Here is a 23,850-nt window from a genome sequence, read left to right as displayed (position 1 = left end):
CAACAAACCGGTCCTCATCGGATAGAAATGCCTAATATGAGTGCCATGCGTTCACATGTCAGTGGAAGAATTTCAGTGGACAGCGGGTGGGCCGATCGGCCAGGTGGCAGCTGTCATTGGTCAAACGATGCGCGCGGCCGCAGGAAAGAGCGGCGCCGCGTTTGCTGATTGGCTGGAAGACCCGCTCGTCAAACCGCCCTGTATCCTCCCAGCAGCTGCACGGTGAGAGCCGTCAGGCGCTACTCCTGTCACGGTCATCCTTTCTGTTTACCCCTTCAAACGATGTTATCTACATTCTGCACGGCTCTAAACCCTTCATCGACTGCTAAACCCAAGGCTTTGGATTGAGTCTACCGTCTACAGGTAGGTCCGTTTCATTCCTGCGCTTCATTTTAATCCAAGCATTTTTTCCCCCCCGGTAAAATGCTAAAGTGGCATATCGTGAAATACGTTCAGTTTGCATTGGATGTGCAGCGGCATCTTCTTAATACGACACTATACGCGCAGCACTATACGGCGCAGGGTTTAGATGCACATGGGGGGACAGAAGCGAGGCTCGGGGGGAAACGGTGAATGATGCACATTTTCTTCCGGACACCGGATCTCACGTTCACACAGACATCAGGTGCATATATTCGCTTGAGGGAATTGACTGCAACAGGCCCACACAGGCCGGGGTTTTATACATACAATTTGATGCACCCTTCCTTCTTATTGTCGAGCTTTTTTTCTTTCGCCATAAATATTTTAAAGGCATGCAACCCTTGTTGGGAACGGAGGGTGTGGACGGTGGATGGGGTTATGTAATCTCTTCCCATCCATCACTGCAGCCTTTCCTCCTGAACCTCGGCCTGTGTTCATCCCACACAGCCTGATATATCTGAGAGGCCGCTGTCTCTGCTCGCTGCCTTCCCAACTACTGCTAATGAACCCGCAAAGATCTGGAGTGGACACATCACATCAATGACAGTGGAACTGATGGTAACCATGGTCCCACTATCTGTAGGGTAGTTAGTTAAGGCTTTGGAAGCAAAAATCAGGCATTTTGTCAACTGTCTTCTACCGGTTATGTTATGATCCCTACCTTTAATGTCTCTGGGTCATAAACAGACACCAGTCAGATTATTGTATTCATTAATCTTTCCTTTTATTAGCATCGCTGTCCACTCTCTCTTACATGAAAACCTATTTTTAAATCTGACCTACACCTCTTGAACAGAGACGCTCCAAGAAATATTGACTCTGTCGAGTTGTACGCCTTACAGGAAGTCATTTTACCGTTTGCAATCACCGAAAAAGGAGGCCTCATTGGCAGATTTTATGACCGTGAGGGCAGCTGAGGTCAGAGCTTTATTGCACCTGAGGTCCTGTGGTGTGCAACAGTCCTTCAAAGCAGTGCATCATGTTGTAGAGCAGATTAAAGCCTCTGGGACACGTTCAGAGACACAAATCAGATGGTCAGCCGAACAAACAAAAACAAAGAGACACAACTACTGCCACCGCGGATAATACTCATATTCAACAATTTGAGAAGAATCCATGATGCACGATGAAGCAAAGTGATTCACTCATTCAAATGAAGACACTTAAAACCGCACTAATCAATATATTTGTACAATAGACCCAAATGACTAATGTGAATGAGGTCGCTGTCAGTGTAAAACACACAGGATTATCACTCAACACGACAATTGATCTCTACGGAGCCTTTTCGTCTATGGCTTATTCTTTTGGTTTTCTGGCCCATAACTCTCATAACTCCACTCTTCATCAACCTCGAGTCCAGCAGCTGCTTTTAGCAATAACCACTGTCCACCACAATGGGCAGAAAGACACATTTAGCGACTAGCTGGTGAAGAATGTGGAGCATTTGAGGTGAAGAGACGGATATTTTTCTTAGGAGTTGGTGTGGAACAAAACCGAGCTGAAAGGAATATTGCATTCGTAAGGTGGCCAGATACATGGCTGCTGATGAACGTTGATATCGCTCTGTGTTATGACAATGGTTTGTTCTTATGTTGACAAAGTAAAAATCGGTCGCCTGAATACCGCAGCTAGGAATAATGGAATAGGACTCCAGTTCTATTTTGTGTTTTTTTTCTCTGCAGCTTTAAGGAAACATTTGAATTAAAACGTCATCAAGCATCCCATGGGTGACTTATTTATCGTTTGACCAGATGTTTTCAGCTGTCTTGATTTTTGGTACAGAAAATGTAAGAACACAGAAAAGCTGCTCGTTACAATTTCCCCCCCAAAAAAAGACATACTTTGCTTGAACAACAGTACAACTGTTTGCTTGATAATTTAGACAATAATTCCTTGATTATTGTTCTGTTCATTGCACATACTAATTGCTTTGCGATAGTGGCAATGCAGGAACGCACACAATGCATGGTGCAGTTGCACACAAACAGACCTTTAGGGTTACCTGGAGACCACCATAGCTCAACGTCAGACAGATATTGACAAACTGACTGTTCGCTCCTTCTCTCCGCCCCTTCCTCTCTGGCCTCCAGTTTGCCATGGCGACGGTGGTGATGGAGCAGATCGGTCGCCTGTTCATCAACGCGCAGCAGCTGCGTCAGATCCCTCAGCTGCTGGAGTCGGCCTTCCCCACGCTACCTTGCACTGTGAAGGTGTCCGATGTTCCCTGGGTGTTCCGCGAGCGACACATCCTCACCGGCTACAGACAGCCGGACCAAAGCTGGCGCTACTACTTCCTCACCCTCTTCCAGAGGCACAATGAGACCCTCAACGTGTGGACCCACCTGCTGGCCGCCTTCATCATCCTGGTGAAGTGGCAGGAGCTCTCGGTGACGGTGGATTTTTTGCGAGACCCTCACGCTCAGCCCCTCTTCATCGTCCTCCTGTCGGCCTTCACCTACCTCTCCTTCAGCGCTCTGGCTCATCTCCTCTCTGCCAAGTCCGAGCTCTCCTACTACAGCTTCTACTTCCTCGACTATGTGGGGGTCGCGGTCTACCAGTACGGCAGTGCCCTGGCGCACTACTACTACGCCATCGAGAAGGAGTGGCACACTCGAGTGCAAGGGCTCTTTTTACCCGCTGCAGCATTCTTGGCCTGGCTTACGTGCTTCGGCTGCTGCTACGGCAAATACGCGAGCCCTCAGTTGCCAAAGTTCGCCCTCAAGCTCTGCCAAGTGGTGCCCTCTGCCTTGGCTTACTGCTTAGACATAAGCCCTGTGGTTCACCGCATCTACAGCTGCTACCAGGAGGGCTGCACCGACCCAGTCGTGGCGTACCATTTCTACCACGTGGTCTTTTTCCTAATCAGCGCCTATTTCTTCTGCTGCCCACACCCGGAGAGTTTGTTCCCCGGGAAGTGTGACTTCATCGGGCAGGGCCACCAGATCTTTCACATATTCGTGGTGGTGTGCACCCTGATGCAGATCGAAGCGCTGAAAACAGACTTCACGGAGCGCCGCCCCTTCTACGAGCGCCTTCACGGCGATCTGGCGCACGACGCCGTGGCGCTCTTCATCTTCACTGCCTGCTGCAGTGCTCTTACCGCTTTTTATGTGCGCAATCGTGTCCGTGCCTCGCTGCACGAGAAGGAGGAGTAAGAGTTTAAAAAGAGTAAAAAAAAGAAAGTCTAATTTATTTTACTGACCTCCATTGAAAATAAATTCAAATGTTTTTGTCAATGGTTATCAGTTTATGCGAGTGACTTTTCATTATTTCCTCTATGTGATCTGCCAAACTACAGTGAGCTAAAAAAAAAAAATGTAAAAGTGATTAATGGTGTGTTTTTTGTGACTTATAATGATGAAAAGAGAATCTTATAATTTGTCTGTAGCGATACAGGTAGTACTCTAACACTGCAAAGAGTCCCTGCATTTTAGAAGTCTGTTTTTAGTCAGCGTCTAAGAGAATGTGGTTTTACTTCACCGTACAAGAACACTTTCTGTCGAGGTGAGCAGAACAAGGAACAGACGAGTTTCCTAATATGCCTTTTACCCAATTGTATCTACAACAATCTGACTGTCTTAATCAAATTGTAGCATTTGAGATTATGACGCAAGCATTTATTTTTTACAATTTACAAGTCCCATGACACTTTGTATATTTCAGCCAGATGCCAGATTCAGATCCACTTTAAACTGCTGGTGTTGAGACACATTTGATTCTGCCCCTCTCTGTAAGGATCAAAACAGGGATTTCTTTTCTTCCTTTTTTACTATCAAGGCGCTAACACTAATGTTTGAACATATTCTGGGAAAGAATTGAGAACCCAATTTGAAAACCAAATATTGTACCTCTCATCAAACAAAAAAAAAGAGGCGATTTTCTTTCTTTGGGTGATAACATTCTGTTGAACTATTTTGCAAATGAGGCTGGCACTCAGTAAGAGATAGATGGAAGATTACTGATGTCTCTTAGTTTTGACGGTGTTAATCTATTTTTTTTTTTTTTTTAATTCAAAGGGCTGGAACTTCAGCTTTTGCCTTTTCACATCCCATGATGTCAAAGCTTTTCAGCTCATTGTTTTAATCGCCGGTTGAACAGATTTGACACGCAAAAAGCCACCTGGCTGGTGTCCTGCTTTTGGTATGTTTTTTGTTTTGTATGATGTATGTGCCTCTATGCATGTCTTTTGGTATGTACTGTGGATATTAAGTGGGTGAATGTCTATGAAAGCTTAGCCTTGCACTTCTTTCTTACCCTGTAAATAAGCTGTCTTTCTCTAGAACGTCGTTTGCATCCCATTTTCTCGCCTAATAGCACTCCCAACTGAATGCGTCTTCCCTCTCGTGGAATACGGCACATTCCGGTTTTGATACGTTGTGTTCAGTGTCCAGCTGCCTGTCAGACTTTAAATGACTATGAATACATCATTTCATACTGCCGCACTGTTAATTGACAAGTCCTGATGGGTTTCTTTTCTTCCTCTTAGTTTGATGACTCTTGTTATGAAAATATCACACAGATATGGCTCACTGATAATGTTGCTTAGGTGTTTACCTCACAGAAATCTTTAAATGTCAGAAATGATCTCTATTCATTACAGCGCTCTCTGTCCATGATGTGTTTAACATGCCAATGAATCTGTTATTGCTTCAGTGATGGTACTACTGAGAGATGGATCCAGAGACGGACTGTCAGGAGTTGATTGTAAATGATGTCTTGACCTGACTGCGAACATGCTACCGGTGCCACTCCCCTAAATATGAAACTTTTAAACTTTGGCGTTACTGACCTGGTCTCATCATGCACTGCCTGAAATCAACACTGTATGTACTGTAGCTGACAACACTGGCTATGTTTACATGCCTGGAGGTATCTGCAGTCAATGTGGTTATTCTGGTTTTGTGGTGACTCTTGGAAATGTCATTCCGAATAACCTGGAGAAACCTGTGCGTGGACGCCGCCCTTGTTGGGATCGGTTAAAAATGGGTTGACGACTAAATTGAGGCTCTCGTGCACAAGGCTGAGTTTGTTCATGTAGTGCTTCACTGGGAGGCTTCATCGCAGGCTAATGATATCCGATTGGCGAATGAAGCCCGCAAGTCTCTCACTAGCCTCGCTAGTCATGCCTGTGACATGACTTTATTGTCCTGACCATCAAAAGAACCAAAAATATGACTACTGGGGTTATCATCTCTTACCCACGTGTTGACGATGACCTGGATTGTTCAGTCAGGAAAGGGGCAGTGGGAAAGTGAGAAGTGTTGTTTGCTAAATGAAGTGTTTGTCGCAACATGATCTAGGTTGCATGCCAATTATAGCTGACGAAGATGTTAACTGGAATATGGCCAGCACTCGCTACTGTATAAGTGCATTTGTGTGTAAACGTAGCCTCTGATGCCACCCAAGGTTTCCCTTTATGAAAGCAGGGTGAGAGGGACCAGAATGTCTTCTGCCTCTAAAAAAAAAAGAAAAAGTGTGTGACTGACTGTACTAATATTCTGTTGTATTTAAGAAAATAAAGTGTAACTTCAATAAAGTAACTTCAAATACTCTTTTTTATTTTTTATTCTTCAGAGGTTAGGGATTAAATGGAACCGGAGAAAGCCCATCATAACTTGAGTCGCAACTGAAAACCTTTATTGTGAAGTGTAACCGCTGCTGGATGTTGACGTTCAATAGGCATTGAATTCATATACATTGAAGTATTTTACTCTGAAAAGAATACGTATGAATCTTATGTAGTTTGCACTCCCCACATTGAAATGACCTCTGCTCTGTGACATTATGTTCATGTCAACCGTGTACAAATGTAATAAATTCAATGGTAGTCAGAAATGCAAGGATATATATTCCGGTGGAGGTTTCACAAGTATGTTTTCAGTAAAATTATTACGGCTTTTCTTTGGCTCCATATATCACGACGGATTAATGCCAATATATTTCAACATTTTAAATTCATTTCAAATGTTGGTGAGGCTGAAGGTTTATGAAGACTCATTTTAACTGCACGCCATTGTAAATCTTGCATTGTTTTATTTTCCAACACATAAAGGTCTGCCAAGATACAAGATTTCATGGTTTATCTATTTGGCCTCTCTGTTCACGCTGCAGACAATAAAACAGTCCTGAATGCAGATCTTCTTAAGCCATACCCTCACCAGTAATGTTATATGGTCCACATAATATACGACGGGCAGTTCATTTTATTCTGAGACACAACTACTGGGTGAGTAATAGCCCCGGACTACAGGTAATGAGTTGGTAAATGTAAATAATAGGCTGGAAAGACTCTAGCTGTTTCTCACACCTGTCTGTAAGAGTCATTCTTTCCAGCACCACCAGAGGGCAGCCTTGTTGTTCGGTAGGACAGTTGCAGTTTGACAGCGAAGGAGAAAAACTTCAGCGTATTAAGAGCATTGACTCATCTCAGGTAAAACTGACGCTGAAGAGGTATTTTGAAGTGGAAAGTATTCGATGAATGCAGAAGATGCGTAACGTCTTTGTTTTGCAAGAGGAACTAATGAGAGCCGTGCTGTTAATCACAAGAGTCTTCAATGACGTAGGAGCAGTTCTCACAGAGTCATTATGGAGGTTTTCGTTAAAGGCATCCTCTCATTGATTGTGCAACATACAAAAAAACAGTTAAACCTGTGAATCTAAGGAAAATGGCTTTAGATGTTCATCAAGAGTAGCCGATTCAGTCATGAGCATTATTCAGTTATTTGATAAACAAATGCTGATATTTAAATTAGAGGGCACATTGAAAGCCAGTGTTGGCCTGTTTACTGCTGCATGTTGATTAATGTACTATTATGTTGATCCCACTGGTGGCAAAAATGCAAAACAGATGGCTTCTCTCCTCTGTACAGTATACATGAGTGAAATATAGATAAGCACACAATTATCTTCTTGGTGAAAAGCTTTAAATTGTATTCAGGATATCCCTCACACGATTTATTTCATCCCACAAAAAAACCATTAGGGGGCACAAACGATCTGCATAGCTTCCCGAATATATATTACCGATGTATCGCAGCTCTTTAAAATGAACTTGCAGGTCGATCAAGGCGGTTCATAAATGCATGTTATTGATAGTGATGCCCTGCTGTAACGTAGTTATTACAATCTGCAGCCTCGATTACAAAACAACACTGTATACTGTCATTTATTTAGTTGAATTAAACCGTCAGTTAAAACGAACACAAGTTAATTATTGTTGTAAATAGTTGCCTAACAGACTAAGAATAATATTACATGATTAAATCGGATTGTATTCATGCAGATGTTTCCCTCGGAACAACAGTTGGAGCGGCGTCTCGCTCAAGCTGCAGCCTCGTGCGTGGCACATATTGTTAATGCACGCATGCTCTGTATGTGTTGATGCGATGGCTCGGGTGTTAATGCTTTTTGTTGACGCGTGTCTATTTATTTTTTTCCTACATTAGTCTAACTATATGGACGTTTGTGTGGGTTTCCACAGCATCGCGCCTTTTGTTGATTGCATCTGATAATTAAGTTGGCACTGCATTCACATCGGGTAACTTTCTCATCATGCCTCGCCTTCTGCCTCTCCTACCTACAAACACATGCATAACATATCCACCCGGAGTGAGTGGAAATGAATAAGCTGCACTAATTTGAAAATCTCTAAAGTACATTTTTCAGTGATGGAGAAGTATTGGAATTTAAGGCAGGAATGGGCTCCTGATGCACCTACCCTGGATGTGATTAATTCACAGTATTACACACTCAAGACGGTCTTAAATCAAATGGCAGCGATAGCGCTAATTGCCTTACAGCCTGCTTCCTGTCCTCTATCAATTGCTGCTCCAGACTCCCATCAATTTCCATACGCCTGTTTCTTGAGCAGCTTCCCTTTGAGCATCACTCCTCTCCCTCTCTCTGTGGTTCCCTCACTCGGCGAGTTGCTCTGCAAAGCTATTGCTCCTCTCTCCTCTCCTTTTTAAACGCTTCATTTGCTTTGTATCAAGGTTCCCGACGTAATATTGGGGGGGGGGGGGGGGGGGGGGGGCCTTGGTCTCCTATCGTGTTTTGTAATTAAAGGTTTGACTTGCTATAATGGAACGGCTTTGTTCAGAGTTATTAAAACGCCTCTTTTTGCCAAGTGACAGACAGCCAACTTCTTTTCTTTTTTTGGATGAACCTCTTCTGTGCTGCCTGGTATTTTTGTCCCCGCATCTTTTGTTATTGTGGCATGTTCATGTGGTCTCCCGCTTCTGTTATTACTTGGAGAAAAGCTTTGGGAAAATCACTGTGTTATGAGGGATGTAATGATATGAGGAACTGAACAATCCTTTGTCAGACTGTAAATTTGAAATGAATCAAAAATGTAATACCTGTCCTCCAGTCCCTGCAACTCGTAACTAATAATGGTGCAGAGTCGGTGCATGTGAAAGTAGATAAACAGCAGGGCTAGAAATGTTTCTCCCACTAAAACCTCATTGTATTCTTGATACAGTAGATGTAATTCACATTACAGTCTAAACAAAGGTCTATTTGAAGTCTGGAAAGTGTAGTGAAACGATTTTGAAAAGTTAATTTGGCTTTTTAAGTCTAAAATAAACTGAACAAAAGCCAGATAACCTTTAGTGCTGTACAAAGACATACACTTGATTAACCTAACATGACGCAGGGTTTTGAAAAAACTTGTTCTTGTGCTTGTATAGACTTTTGGGAGCTTTGTGAAATTTGCTTTCTTCCCAAGCGTTCAATGAGAGGATTGATACCACTCTCATATATGTCTGTTTGATATGAAGCTGACGCCAAGAGATGGTTAGCATAAAAACCGGAGGTAAACAGTTTGCCTGATTCCTTCCAAGTTAACCAAATCCACCTACCAGCATCTCTAAAACTCACAAATCAACACATTATATACTGTTTGTAATTCACACCAAAACTGAGGTATAAAAATAACAAGCTACAGGTTTTATGGGGGATAGCAAGTCACCGCTCGCAGCCAAGAGTTACTGAGACACATAACCTGCAGCTTGTCATTTTTACACTGCAGTTTCTATATGAATTAAACAAACTATGTGAATTTACGAGGATTAAACAGACAAGATATAACATCAGGTAAGACAGATACAGGCTAGCTTTCACCCCCAACCGTCTTCACATTTAACAGACTTTGAGAGTGGTGTCAATCTTCTCAGCAGGAACGTGAACAATGAGAATTTCTCAAAAAGTCAAACTATTCTTTTTAATCTACAGAAGAACAAAAACAGATTTTTCACAACCCGCATGGCTCCAGCTTCACAACTTTTCTTTACAATCTGACCCTTCTGAGAAAGCTGGCCCTCTGGCTAGACTTTCCATGTTATATTCTATACTCGTCACTCGACTGCTCTCCTTTGTATCGCTCTCTGCATTGTGTTGATTGACATTGATTTCCGGAGTCACATTTAGCAACTAAAATGTGTACTTTACTCGCACAGTGTTCAGTTAATCCGGCACACAGCGGTGTTTCTCATCAGTCGTCTTACTGTTTATTGTTTAAGCAGAGGAAGAAACTGCCGTGGACGGATAAAGGCTAAAAGAAACCAAACCATGAAATATAAATAACGGGGTAGATGAAGCAAACTGTCGAGGAATGTAAATTGTGAGGCTCCAGCCAATCAATGGTTGTTTTAGAAAGACTATGATCCCCCTCAGGTTACACAGTGTGACTGGATTTGTAAAAAGCATTAATGAGGCAACGGCTCCTCGATAGTCTAATGTTAATGCTACTCATAAAGTATCATGAGGGAATCAGCGTCTTTACAATTGCACTAAAATGGCATTGTCCTTGTTGGCATTGATTTATATTGGAGCACTTGTACTACAGCACTGTCAGAATTTACCACAGACGTAATAGATTCAGTCTGTTCCAAAAGAGACAATTCCTACCTCCTCTTCATCTTTGCTGTAGTCTTGACGCTACTTGCTTTACCAATCGGCTCGCCCGTTGATCGGGCCTATTCATCATGAGGTGGTTGCCGAGATACTGGAGGCTGGCGGAGGTGAGGAGGAGGCACGTATGCCCTATCTGAAGGTCTCTCTCTCTCTTGCCAAAGCCTGTAGCCGCTCAAGGATAATGAATTCCCTCCTTTCCCTTAACCGCTCTGTATACAGCAGGGTTACAGACACACATTATACCCAGATAACCAGAAAGGGGGAAACTTTAAGAGGCCTGGACGTTGTGTTGTCTCATCCAGAAGGGAGACTTGCTGTGGTTTGAATAACCTTTTGCTCACTTTAAGTACTCCATTCTTCTGTAGCGCTACTCCTTTACTCCAACCTTTCTTTGTAATCTGCCACACTGTTAACATAAAGTATTGGCTACTCGCTTGATTTTTGAGAGTCAATATAACTATTCTCCCACAATGCACTGCACAAAGGAAGCAGATGATCTGTTCCTAACTGAAAACAGAATTTGACATTGCAGGAAATCCTCTTAATCGCTTTCTTGCTGAGAGTTAGATGACAACTTCTAACTGTCAGCAAAAAACAACTCGGTTTTTCCCAAAATTTGAATCTATTCTAACAATGCTCGTTGTGGATTGTGTTGAAACAGCTTCATGAACACCTCAGAGGAAAAAACAAAACTCTTTTATTGAAACATTTTGGTTCCTTGTTAAGTTTGATTGACAGCATGGCACCTGTATTGTACAGATACTAGTCTGTAGCATCACACAGTTAAGTATATTGATGTCTTGTGTCCTCACTCACAGTGTAATGATTATATCACATAGTGTATATTATCAGTATGGAATTGGGACAAAGGATTTACATAATCTGTATGGCTGATTTAAATATTGAATTCATTAAAGTATTGATGGTTATGTGCTTGTCAAAATGTCAAGCCCCAGATCCTCTTACTCAGTGTTTCTTTTACTTTATTCACATTGTGCCTCACAGTAGAGTCTTTATGTTCCAATTCTGAAAATCCATCACCTGGTGAAGACTCCCCTCCTCCGCCACAGTATGAGTTTTCTCAAAAGACTCCAGATGGCTCGGGATCCCTTTGTCGAGGCCTATCTGTAGGCTTCCTCGGCTCATCTCTGTATGTTGATGCACACGATTCAATTATCCACCAACCTGCAGCGCCGCTTTAGATTTTTCAGCAGAAGTCTTTGAATGAGCTTTTCCTGCATGTTGCTACAGACAAAGAGAAGCCATTTACTCGTTTTAATATCTTTAAAATATTCTATATTGGAAGTCAATGTGAAGAGTTGTTTTATGATGGAGCAGTTAAAATAACTTCCTTCTTTGAGTGAATGACGAAAGTAGTTAACAAGACAGAACAATGCCCTCACAGTAGATACACGGAGTTATATCTATTTTCAGTTTTCACTTGTCACTCTGAATGTAATTCTTGGATTATGCAGTTGGATAGGCTCCGCTATTGTCGTGACTTTTTCAGGGATTACATCCACACTAAGGATTAGTACAGAAATTGTTAAATTTAATTTTGGGGAGAGACGATAAAGAGAAATGGTGCTGTATGGTATATTGGCTCAGTGTTGCGGAATAGACTTGCTCTTCTTCAAAGAGGCGAAGACCCAAGAGCCGCTTGAAACTGGCAACCCTCTCTGATCTCTTACAGTCTAAACCGGCTTATTCAGCAACAGTTGAGCATCTGGTGGGAGGTTGTTTTTGTGTGAAAAGTTGTGCACCAGATGTAGAGGAAAGCAAGATTTAAAAAAAGTACCGGTAAGCATAGCGACTGCAATAAGGATATAAAAAGTAATGATGGCATCAACTGAAACTAATCACCAAACTAATTATTTTTTATGGATACACGTTGAGAATACAAATGCCCTGCAGGCGAAATACAACCAAAGGCAATGTGAAAAGAACTTCCTTTAAAAAGAGATCTCACTTCTCTCATGTATGCTCTGAGGAAGACATGAATGCATCAGCAGTTTGTATTTCAATTAGTTGCAAATATAATTCAATACAATTGTCAAGATGCTTGTTTCGCTGCCAGCAGTTAAGCAGGTCGAAGGTGTCAGTGGGGTGTGCTCCGCTGTGCATTGTACATGGGTTATTATTCGGTTTGAAAATGACCACAAATACAAAAACAAAAGAAGAATAATCTATCTGTACATATTGCATGTTTGCATAACTGGCCATTATTCAATAAATACTCTATAATAGCCTCTCTCAGGCAGAACAGCGGTGAATAAGACATTTAGTGATTGCCACTTGACCATATTCACACTGCAAGTGAGGGTCACTTCACAAAGCCTTTCTTCAGTTTTCTTTCAATGTGCTTGTTTGTTTTTCAACCACTACAGTATCGAGTCATTACTTGTGTCAAGAGCTGAATCAGAGAGTGAAATGTAATCTCCGTGAAATAGACATAAACGGTGAGTGATTGGGAGTCACAGGTGGTGTTGTACACATGCTTCAGATCGTCTTCCTCATTCAAAACAACTCCGACTGACCCACAATAGTATAAACCTCCAAGTCCCCGTGTACATGTAACACATACTTTTTCTTATCTGTTGAGGAGGTGCGCTGGGAGTATTAACAAAAGGACTGTGAAGATATCTACGCAGAAGAGAACTCCCCCCCCCCCCCCCCCGTGCCCATCACTCTGAAACAATGCATATCATGTGATGAGTGTATCTTGACAAAATCTAAATAGAAGTGTCTGAGGGAAAACAAGGAATGGGAGTAGGCAATCGCTGTGGCGTGGAGCTCCCGGCTCTGAGAATCGACACAGGCTGATAGATGGTCGGGCTGACAGCGCCGGCACAGTAACTAAATCACAAAGAGGAGGGGCAGAGCTGATAAAAACTCTGGGCCTGTCGCACTGTTTCTGATTAAGGTTCCCTTTCAGCCTCTCCATTGTAAAAGAGCAGTACTTTTAAACTTGGCTGGGGAGAGTTTTTAGAGATGCTGGAGGGAGCTGAAGAACTTCCTGCTCATCCCAATTAACATGAGCCCTTTAGTTCTGCAGGAGTAGAGAGGTGTCTAGCATCATGTGCATTTAGTGTGTTCCCCACTGTATCAATTTAGATTTTACGCTTGCCTTTTAAGCCTGCATTTGGACAGATACCTAAAGGAACATTTCTGTGTAATTATTATTCTTTTTTTTTAATAGACATGGCCATCTAATCTCTGGAACCCCCTCTGCTGAGGGGCTGATTTCCAATTAGACATGATCAAAATATGCCAAATATAATAATTTATGTCTTTTTAGGGATTGACAAACAAAACGTTGTGTACTTACTCATACATAAGCAGAATGCGTTCTGGCGGTATTCCATTTTCGGTCAATTTGAAGATTAGTTATGGTGTTATTTAGAATGTATTGCAGCACTTTCAAGTCCAAAAACAATCAGGCCTTAGATTTCATGAACGATTGATGACATGCTCACTTCAAATAAACGCTATGAAGATGACAGTGGTTTGCATTTTGGTGGAAACTCAAGAATCCTCGAAAAGAATATGCCCTTGAAAGGGACCACGATGCATTTCGAGCTGTGTGATGAGCAACCCTTTGTGGTTTAGCAAAGTATGCACAAGCACATGCACATGTGAGTCATCTCCCTCTGCTGTGGTTGACAGTTGGCTTAACAATTTATGTGGAGCAGCAAATAAGTAAGCTTCAGGAACCAGACTTGGCAACAACATATTTGAGTTATTGCAGCAGTTTATTTAAAGTCGTTCATATCTTCATGTATTATTTCCACAAAGTTTTAGTATTTATTTGGGTTTATTCTTAAATATGCAATTAAATGTAATGTGATGAATGCTAAACAGCAAACTTTTTTTATGGTCCATATTTTGCATTAGGAGAGCATCTTTTGTGAGATGATGTTCTAATTACATTCACTTGCAACAAATACACATAAAGTACGACTTTAACTTCTCAAGAGGGACAAACAACAGTTTTTACACAACAAGATCAGTTTACTTGTTGAGGGTAGTCTTGCTCGGAGAAAACAGTTGTAAAATATTTACTGTGATTCCTGAAGGAAGCTTTTAATCTGGGTCCTTTTCAATAACCCAGATGATGTCATAGTGATGTCATCACAGTTATCTCAGCTTGGACACGGACATATTTTTTAGCAAAAGGCTTTTTTTCCGAATACCTCTTTACTTTTGCTCATCCAGTTGTGAGGAAATTAAGTCAGAGAGTCCTTTGGCAGTTTTGTCTTGTCTACTTATTTCGATAAAAAAAGGCAGAAGTCTGCAGCTTTGGCAATAACAGTCTTTGTCAATATGTTTTAGATGATGAAATCTGGACATTGTAAATATTTAAATTGTGGTGTAGTTCAGACTGTCTATCGCAGCGATGGCCACCGCCCAAAAACTCTCAAACCATAACATACATCAGCACAGATTGGAGTGTAGTTGGAACACAAATAATATAAACATATTAAAACCAAGTGAATGAGAAGAAGAACCGATGCTGTATTCATTTACTTGCTGTTAATCCAATACTCAGCGGCGTGCCACACACTTCTTCCCCCTCGGCGTGAAGGTCTGCTGACATAGAATTGGTATTCTTCTGCAGGCACAACTTTCTGGGGTAAATATTTATAGAGCGGACTGGCATGAGGTGATAAGGAGTCGGGGTCCATTAATGATAACACAGGGGAATTTAAATAGAATATTTAATCAAGTGCTAGTTTGTATCTCTGGGACAATAACATGTCGGAGCTTTTAAAGGCCTACCTTAAAGCATTCTGGCAAAGGTCAAGGAGGATTTCTACAAATTTTTATTCCTGGAGCAGCGAGCTATTTGGGGGCTTTCACAGGGTTGTAATAATCATAGGCAAAAACATGGCGCATTTGTTGTCCCAAAATACAGTGCACCGTGGGCTGCCAGCCAAATATAAAATGCTATCTGAATACACACAACATTCAAAATAAAAACTGAATTTGCAGCTGCATTTTCTGATAGGGATGTATCACAGACAGGGCTGTAAATTATGTTTTGCTCCTAAATGCTTCAAAACAACAAATATTCTCTGTTTTTGACTTTAATCCTCAGTGGCAGCCACTTTGTGAGGAAAAATACACAACAAAAGGGACATGGCTAAGCATGCGATCCACATCATGTATTGCATTAAAAGACGCTGTCTGGGCTTTTAATTAATCCATCCTCCATGAAATGCTCCACATGGGAATCATTTTTCATTGGCATGTCTGCACTGTTTGCATTTTACATACGCTAATCATTTTTTTCCATCTTCACAAGGTGTGACAGCAAACACAGAGCTGAAGTATAAAGGCGCAACAGGAATCAATACATCATTCAGATAACAAGCCCCCGAGCACTCATATTCACGGTTCAAGAAGTCTTGGCGTTTCACGTCTTATGTGATAGCTCAGTGCGAAATTGGAATCGCAATGCAAATGTGTATCCCAATGAAGAAGGTCACGAATCAGGGCCTCTGCATTGAAAAGCATGTAAAAATGACATGTCCTTCAAAACTGTGTTTGGATGTGAAAAACATGCTATGCTGAAACGCACCCACAGTCTGGAGTTCGCCCGACTGAGAGCAGTGACAGCTGAGGAAAAGAAGTTGGCTGCAAACTGCAGAACAGATATAAAGGTTTCAACGTCTGCATTTTAGGCTGATTGTTTTACCTGAATAATGCTGCTGCACTCTGCTGGTGAAGAACATTCATAGGATTCAATGGCAAAATGCAATATCTCACAAGCGTTCTTTCAGCTTTCTTGTCCATTTTATATTTGTAAAGAAAGAAAATAAAGTTTATTTTGATTATTAACATTGCATAGATAAATACATCTCTGTTTCAGGTGTCTGTCCATCTTCTACAACTATATCACAAAGAAATATCATGAATCACTTTACAATTTAGTATATTTGAATATGTGATTTTAAGGTTGCTTAACCTCACCAAATCCTAATTCAGTCAAATGCTGAGATGGCAGTCACTGATATCTAAGCTAAGTACCCTGAGCAAAGGTTTAGCGAGCTTTCTTTTCTCTCTCCATCGTGTTTGGATGTAGTAACTGAATTACAAAGATGTCCGTTCATCAAAATAGATTTTCTTCATGTCAAGATAAAACGCAATAATCAATGAGTACATTTATTCTTCAGCTTTCGCTGAGGCTATGTGGCTATCTCAACAGGTTGCTTTCACTTGCAATCGGCTTGTTGTTTAGCGTGACGGTTGGTTCTACAGTGCAGAGACTTCCAAGCCACATCATATCACAGGCCAAGCTTTAACTTGATTTTTAGCTCACTTTTGTAGTTACTGGAAAAATAAAAATCTGCTTTGATAGAAGTGATCACTTCTGTACTCTGTTTTGAGAAAATGTGTAGTTACTGTATTTTGCCTTTTAGGCCAGTATTTCAGACTATTTCATGTTCTTTCCAATACAAATATCTGTGAGTAAGGGCGGTATAATTCAAGATTCACTCCCTTCAGCAGCAACGGATGCAAAAAAACAGCTCTGCCCATGCTAACGTGACAGAATGGAAATAAGTGTTGCAAATGATCGAGGACTACAAGAATGAGTTAGAAACGTTGAGCGTGAGCCCGTTTTAGCTTTAAAATGTTTTCAAGGGAGATGCTTGGCAGCATGGACCCTCCTGTGACAGATGGCTGATGGAGGTAAGGGAATAGAGGAGGGCAACAGCTCAAACATGACTCTGGATTGGAGGATTGGAGGAATGGAGTGTTTTTGGAAGCCAGCATGAGAAATGGATGATAAGAGGAGGGATTTCAGGATTGACGCCAAACACGAATCGCATAACTTTAATGACAGTTGTGTCCTGGGAAGCAAAAGTCTTTCTGGCGGTTTCAACCCGTTTCCACAAAGATGAGTCATTTCATAAAGACGCTCTTAGGGAAGGACATTGGGCAGCCTTTATTTCTCATGTGGTGATCAGCATGTGGCGCTTTGCATCTCGAACCAAGGTCGTTGTTATTTGCATGCAATTAAGAATTGCTTTAGTTGTGCAAAGCACGTGGCTGCTTGATATTGCACAAGCTTACAGACTGCTTGCCACATATATGATGTGTAGCAACACAGAGCATTTTGCTGTTTTAATTAACCCAGGTCAAGCTTGTATTGTGTTCTGGTTAGTATGGCATTGCTATCCTGCAAGTTCAACTGAGTCTGTGAAAGCTTCATGATTTTTGGGGGATTGGAGCATAGTAATGCATAGTGATTAGTGTGCAGGCCCATGTGAAAATGTCAGGGAGGGAGAAAGTAAAAAAACATGCCACTTTGACAGTAATGCTTGCATAGATTCAATAATCCTTGAGTTGTGGTATTTATTACAAAACTCTGGAATGATACTTTGTTAACTGCAAAGTTTGAATAATATTGTAGCAACATGGAGTTCAACACTCACTGATTTCAAATGGTTTCCCCCCCCACAGATTTTTGGTTTAGGGTGGGCGTTCGCTCTCATTCTTGGCATGGTGCTCCTGACCCACGAGCCAGGCTTAATGAGTTTACTGCTTCATCTGTTTCTCAACAGTCAACACTTAACACCATCTGTTGTGCTCGAGTGCAACCCACCCGCAAGTCCAAGCCGCGTCACCTGATTCTCAAGCCATGTTGAGCTGTTCCACCATCCTCTTAAGCTCCGGCTCCTCCTGGGGGAGTCTGTGTTTTTAGACCCCAGAATGGTGGATAGAAAGTGTCCAATTTTTCTGGTGCATTGGGTATTCGATCTTTTCTCTCTCTCTGTCTCTGATGAGCTCTGCAGCCTCCCGTAGCTTTCCTACCTCTGTAAATTGTTTTCCCCACACCTCCGCTGACTTTTTGTAAGCCATCAGAGTGATTTAGTGAGCGATGCTTTGCCGATTCAGGTATCTCTGTAGTGAATCAAAAGCAGACCAACATGGAAGACAGCAATTTGAATATGGCTTTTTTTCATGAAAGAAAGTCAAGTGCAAGAAGTAACTGCACTAGTAACCAAAAAGAAAATATGACCTCTCAAGTCGTATTTTTTAGTAGTCTTTAACAGCACTTGTGGAAAATGTGTAACCTATCTGCAGTTCATGACTTGCTGGTGATAAAGTATTCTCATCCCTCAGATGGCTTTTTTTTGTCTGAAAAGGGAAGAAGAACTTGGAGCAGCTATTCATCATGCCATACAGGAGGAAGGGCTTCAACACACACCCAACCTCAAACAATGCTGTTTAGTATAACTTCTAATCCCAGTAAAAGCACACGAAATCTGTCCGGATGTTTCTCCCATGTGTCACAGATGCCAGTTCTCAGAAGCCATCGTTTTTTAATGTGTGCTGAAAGTCATCACCTCTAATCCACAACCAGATCCTTTACTTATCATCCTGGGCTCAACAGTGAACCTTAACATTTATTTCCTTTTCCCTCCTTACAGCAAAAAGAAAAAAAGAAGTAATTCCTACTTATTGAAAGGTCACTTCTGTCACCTCATAGAGAAGATGCTTTGAAAAACAAACTCTATGACAGAATTTGACAAACCCGCATTAAGCACCTTTCAGCTTGAAGGTACAAAAGAATCTTAATTTTCCACCTTTGTTATATTTCACAGATTGATAAAAATGTGAAATTTGGGTGGGTTAAGGTGAAAGGGTGAGATTATAGACCCTCAGTGGTATTTGTTGTTCTTACTGTTCCTGTTTTCTCTGACTAATTGTCCTTTGGCTTTATAATTGTCAAACTTAGTCACGGCTGCATCGTTGATATAATGAACAAAACTGCTCAATAAAAACATGTTTGAACAACATATTTCTGTTGCACAGGGGCATATATCATATCAGGCCCCAGTGACCAGATAGAGACAGTTTTGGTGTCTTGGGGGGATTTTCTTTATAACAAAATAACATTAGCATTTAAATATTTTAAGATGCAGTGATTACATGACCAGTAAATGTGAACCAGTTTTGGTTCAAATAGGGTGGCCCATTGAATGCAAATCTCTCCACATGACTTGTGGAATGAGGACAATGGCAACTTGCTGGCTTGGAAACACATGGGACACATTGTGACCGACTTAATGAGTCTGTCTTCTGCCAAAAAAAACTGGATAAACAGAAAAGAAGCCCAAGCATACTGAGCAAAGAGAGATATTTGTGATTGACAGGAACTCATTTCTGTCCACATGCCCAGTCTCAAGGCTGCTCTTGTGTCTTTATGTCACTTCTTCATGCTTTTATAATAACATTTGTGTCAAGTTTCTTTGAACCAATGTGGTTATTTCAACATTACTGCATTATTTTGAAATCTTTACAGTTCTGTTATTTATCTCCGAGTTGCAGGCTCTCTTTTTTGAAAAGCCGTTTCTCTTTAATATCAACCAGGAGGGGATTCAGGTGGCGGGTCAGACACAAATCACTGACGCACTACTTATTACAGACAAGGAAAGCAATTTTAGCTCAGGTGGCAATAGAAGGATTGATAGACTTAAAAAAAGAAGATACGGAAGAAGGTCATGTGTTGAGGAAATTGGAAAGAAAATGAAGGGGTGAAAGTGGCGTGGCAGAATCGAAGAAATGTTGAGAGACGGTTTGATGTGCTCTGTTGACAGAAAGGTCTCTTTTATAGAAAGGGAAGTAGAGTGGCATGGTGGTGAGGGACATCATCTTTTAACAGGAGTGTGAATTTGAGACGGAAGGCTTGGTTTAAACCTCCATGACAGCAAGTGTCCATCCCACTGAAGCATCGTTGACTGAAGCACCAACACCCTCCAGTGTCCATCCTGTTTTTTAGTCACTGTAGATGGAAGAAAAGTAGCAGAATGATTATTTTTAGTAAAAGGGAACTCCGGAGTATCACAAACTAAATTGCTATATTTTTGTGCAAATTTTCAGAAGCTTCCTGTGTGGCAGGATGCTTGGTTAAGATTATTAAGGTATTCACATTGTGTTTAAGAAAAAGTCTCCTTTCCGAGGAGTGTGCACAGATGTATGACCAGCTGGAGGGGACTAAATGTGGACAGACTCTGTTGAAGGTAGAAATATCAAAGACGAACTGCAAAGAAACTTCCCACATACTGTATCTCACATCAACCCAGACTAACAGCAGTCACCCACACCTCGGTGACTCGGTAAATAAAAGCGGGCAGCAATATACCTCCATTAGCAGGTGTAAAGCAAGTTGAAATAAGCACACGGTCCTCTCTGTTGTGTCATTCTGCAGCTAAAAGCATTTATCGTGTTATCTTTGGCCTCAGCACAGTGGTGCTTTGACTGCGATAGAGTGGTGTGAAATGTTTCATTTGAGGGTGGATTCCCTTTAATTACCTCAAAATAAATAGCTGCCCATTCCTCAGGTCACTGTTGCCAGGGTGAGCTCAGTACATAACATTTTGCTCAACCCTCCACCCCCTGCATTTTAGCTGTTTGACCTAAAACAGACATGTCTGCCAATGCAGCATTTACAAAAAAAGAAAACAAGAGTTGCTTAGAATAAATAATTGTCAACTATTCTTATAATATTTGTTGTGTCATCAGGATGCTAAAACATTGACCATATGTCAAAGAACAAAGACTTCAAAAGTGTCTCAGAAAAGATGCAAAACGAATCACAGTTTGTGTGTGTTGACAGCCCTCACCAGACAGCAGGATCATTTTACCCTCCAGATGGTTAGCTCCTCAATTAGGTTTGCATATAGACTTACTTGAATGGTATCTGAACAAAGAAAGACCCTTTGAGTGTTTTCTGACACACACCAGATAAATATAAAACACTGTGTAATAGAATTATATAGGTGTTACTAGGTGATACATTTTTACCTACTAGAGAATACAGTATTATTTCAACATGCATATGCACATGTACATTTGTACTAGGTGCTGCATAAGCACAGAAGATACTTGCATTTCTAAAGATATGTGAATTTGAAATAAATACATGCGCTGCAGCATCTGTATCCTATCCAGCTGATGAGTGCAGGTAATCCAATAATTGTCACCCGCATTCTTCCTCAGCGAGTCTTTTTTTCACGTGGAAAACCAGAAGTCGACAGATTGTATATCGGCAAACATCCACACAAACATTCTCGGGCCTGACTCGGGTCTGTATTTGCATAATGAAATCCTTTGTTTATGATTAACTTGTGCATTCATTTCACCAAGGACCATTAAACAAGCACAAAGTAGTTGAAAAATGTGAAAGCTATGGTGCGGAATATAAAATAAAAATGCAAATGCGGCTCAATCCTGGTGTCTAGTCCTCAGCGGACCAATATAACACCAGCCAAACAGGTAGCGTGTACTTGAGCTGTGACGTTTCTCCATGGCGACAGGCAGGGAGCAGAATGCCCAGAGGAACGGAGCCAATGGAAGACGTGGATGATGACACTTGATCTCCTCTCATGAACGAGACTCAGGTGGGTACAGAAGGAGGAGTGGCATGCTGTGCCATTATTAACTCCCTGCACAGATTTTCTGAACAGCCACTTGTGAACTTGTTGTGAACACAGACAAACAGGCAGAATTAAAGGTCAGGTCACTGAGGATTTGCTTGTTCACTGCATACATATTTATCAGATTGTGTGTGTGTGTGTTTGTGCATCCTCTGACACACGTGTTTATGCATGCACACACGGACAAGGATTTACTTTATCCCCTTCCTCATCATGTGCGATGTGTCACCTCCGTGCTCTGCCCATTCATTGTGTCCCAGAAGTATAGTGTTATAAATCAGTAACTACATTGGCTATCACAAGAGTGCGGCAATAAGTCTGAATTTGGGGAAGAATTTTCTTTCTCCACCTACAAAGTGATATACTGTTGTATATCCAAGGCAACGTGACCAGAGTTGAAGTGTGAGGCAAACTAACATAAGAACGGATCTGTGTGTGAGCTGTGTCGATGCCATGCTGTAACCCCAAGAGGCAAGACCTGAGCCCAGATTGAACTACCGTCCATTTGATCTTTTCCCTGTAGTGTTACGGAAGTTTAACTTCATAGTGACGACTTATTCTTAAAGACTGAATTTCAGCAGAAGTAGATACAAATATTGTAGGCTTAAAGTGCTACATGTTGCACATTATAACCCATATAACATTTAGCAACAAAGGGACAGGTTAAATATTCAACTGTTCTTTACCAAAAGATTCTCGGATGGATTAACTCTTCTTTAAATTGTATACTTGTATGGACATGAAGAATCTTAATCCAGCTACATCTACGAAGATGAGGTGTTCTTGATGAGGTGTTCTTTGTCATTGCTTGAATTATAAAGGCAGAGAAAAGTTTAAAAAAAATATATTTTTGAATGTATAGGAATTCTCGACATTTGGGAATAGGCCTTGACATCAGTCCGTGGGTTCTGGGGGGGGGGGGGGGGGTAAACAAACTCTATTTTGAATTAAATTACATATTTTAATCATTGAAAAATGTAAATATTTACTTCAAAAACTGTTTACTTTCCAGATTAAGTTAGCAATTAGTATTAGGAATCGTTATTAAATCTATTCAACTGACCGCTTTTGTCCGCTTTGTTAAGACCACCGATTCTCTACGATATCTTTAGTTACTCAGAACTGATTCTGAAATGTGCGATGGAGTCCTGACCCGATCTGCTGACTCTTCTATGTTGTGCTGTGCCTTTGAGGTGTATGGTTGTGCCAACATATCTGTACACTCCTTACTGCACTTCACTGCATATGTTGCTCTGCTGATATAGGTATCCGGTCCTTTGAGTGAACTATGCGCTGCCTTAGTGTGTTGGCAAGTTTGGAAAATACCAGAATGTTTTTCTTTGCACAAATCCTCTGCTACTTTTCAAAGACAGCCGCCACATCAGGGATGTTTGGGTTTCAACAAAAACAGTTTCAACTGTTTTCTGTGCTTGGTGGTGCAAGGTTCAAACCCCGGCCACGTTATGCTCAAGTGGATGGTGAGCATCAAACAGGTGGTACTGGGTTGTCTAGGTGGGCTTTCTGTACACCTCAACTTCAAGGTTCCCTCTTTCTTGAGGGGAGATGGCACGGGCCATGAATGCCAAATTGTTGTTGCGTACATCCTTTGTGAAAATAATGTTACTATCCACAAGGTTGATGTGTTTTTTGAAAAAGCTAACACTTCTGATTTTTTTTTTTAAAACACCCAACTACTATCTATTATAGCTACTTTGGTTCTGTGCTGCTGAGCCCACAGCCCAGCCAAAACACAAGACACTTTGAGCCAGCGAGACAATTTCGATTCTCGAGGAAATAATGTCAAAAGCAATTTGTTGGAGCAGAGCCCCCTTCTTGTACGTGTTTTGAACAAAACCATGTAGTGTGTTCGCTGTGGTGAATGTAGATTATGGTACAGGTTATAACTGATGCATTTCTGTTTCTTTAATGATTGTAAAAAGTGATAATCTGTCTGGAGGATCTGTTTTTTTTTACGTGTTCTTCTTTTGGCAGTTCCTTTCAGGGGTTGCCACAGCGGATCATCCATGCATTTCCATCTAGTTAGTAACCTGGGTTAAGATCTATC

The 23,850-nt window shown here is 41.4% G+C and overlaps 1 protein-coding gene across 1 annotated transcript; it reads left to right on the top strand.

Moving 5' to 3' along the window:
• The first annotated feature begins 234 nt into the window (after positions 1-234).
• Positions 235-5,904, top strand: paqr7b (progestin and adipoQ receptor family member VII, b). The gene is made up of 2 exons (XM_079275133.1): positions 235-363; positions 2,517-5,904. The coding sequence occupies exon 2, from the start codon at positions 2,523-2,525 to the stop codon at positions 3,579-3,581; it is 1,059 nt and encodes a 352-aa protein (XP_079131259.1). The 5' UTR covers positions 235-363; positions 2,517-2,522; the 3' UTR covers positions 3,582-5,904.
• The last annotated feature ends 17,946 nt before the right edge of the window (positions 5,905-23,850 follow it).

This window comes from Melanostigma gelatinosum (assembly GCF_949748355.1).
Source record: "Melanostigma gelatinosum genome assembly, chromosome: 9".
Lineage (NCBI taxonomy): Eukaryota > Metazoa > Chordata > Actinopteri > Perciformes > Zoarcidae > Melanostigma > Melanostigma gelatinosum.
This window is presented reverse-complemented; position numbering and strand designations above follow the sequence as displayed.

Excerpts from the sequence above, each read along its gene's own strand:
- paqr7b (XM_079275133.1), top strand. The coding sequence starts at position 2,523 with ATGGCGACGGTGGTGATGGAGCAGATCGGTCGCCTGTTCATCAACGCG.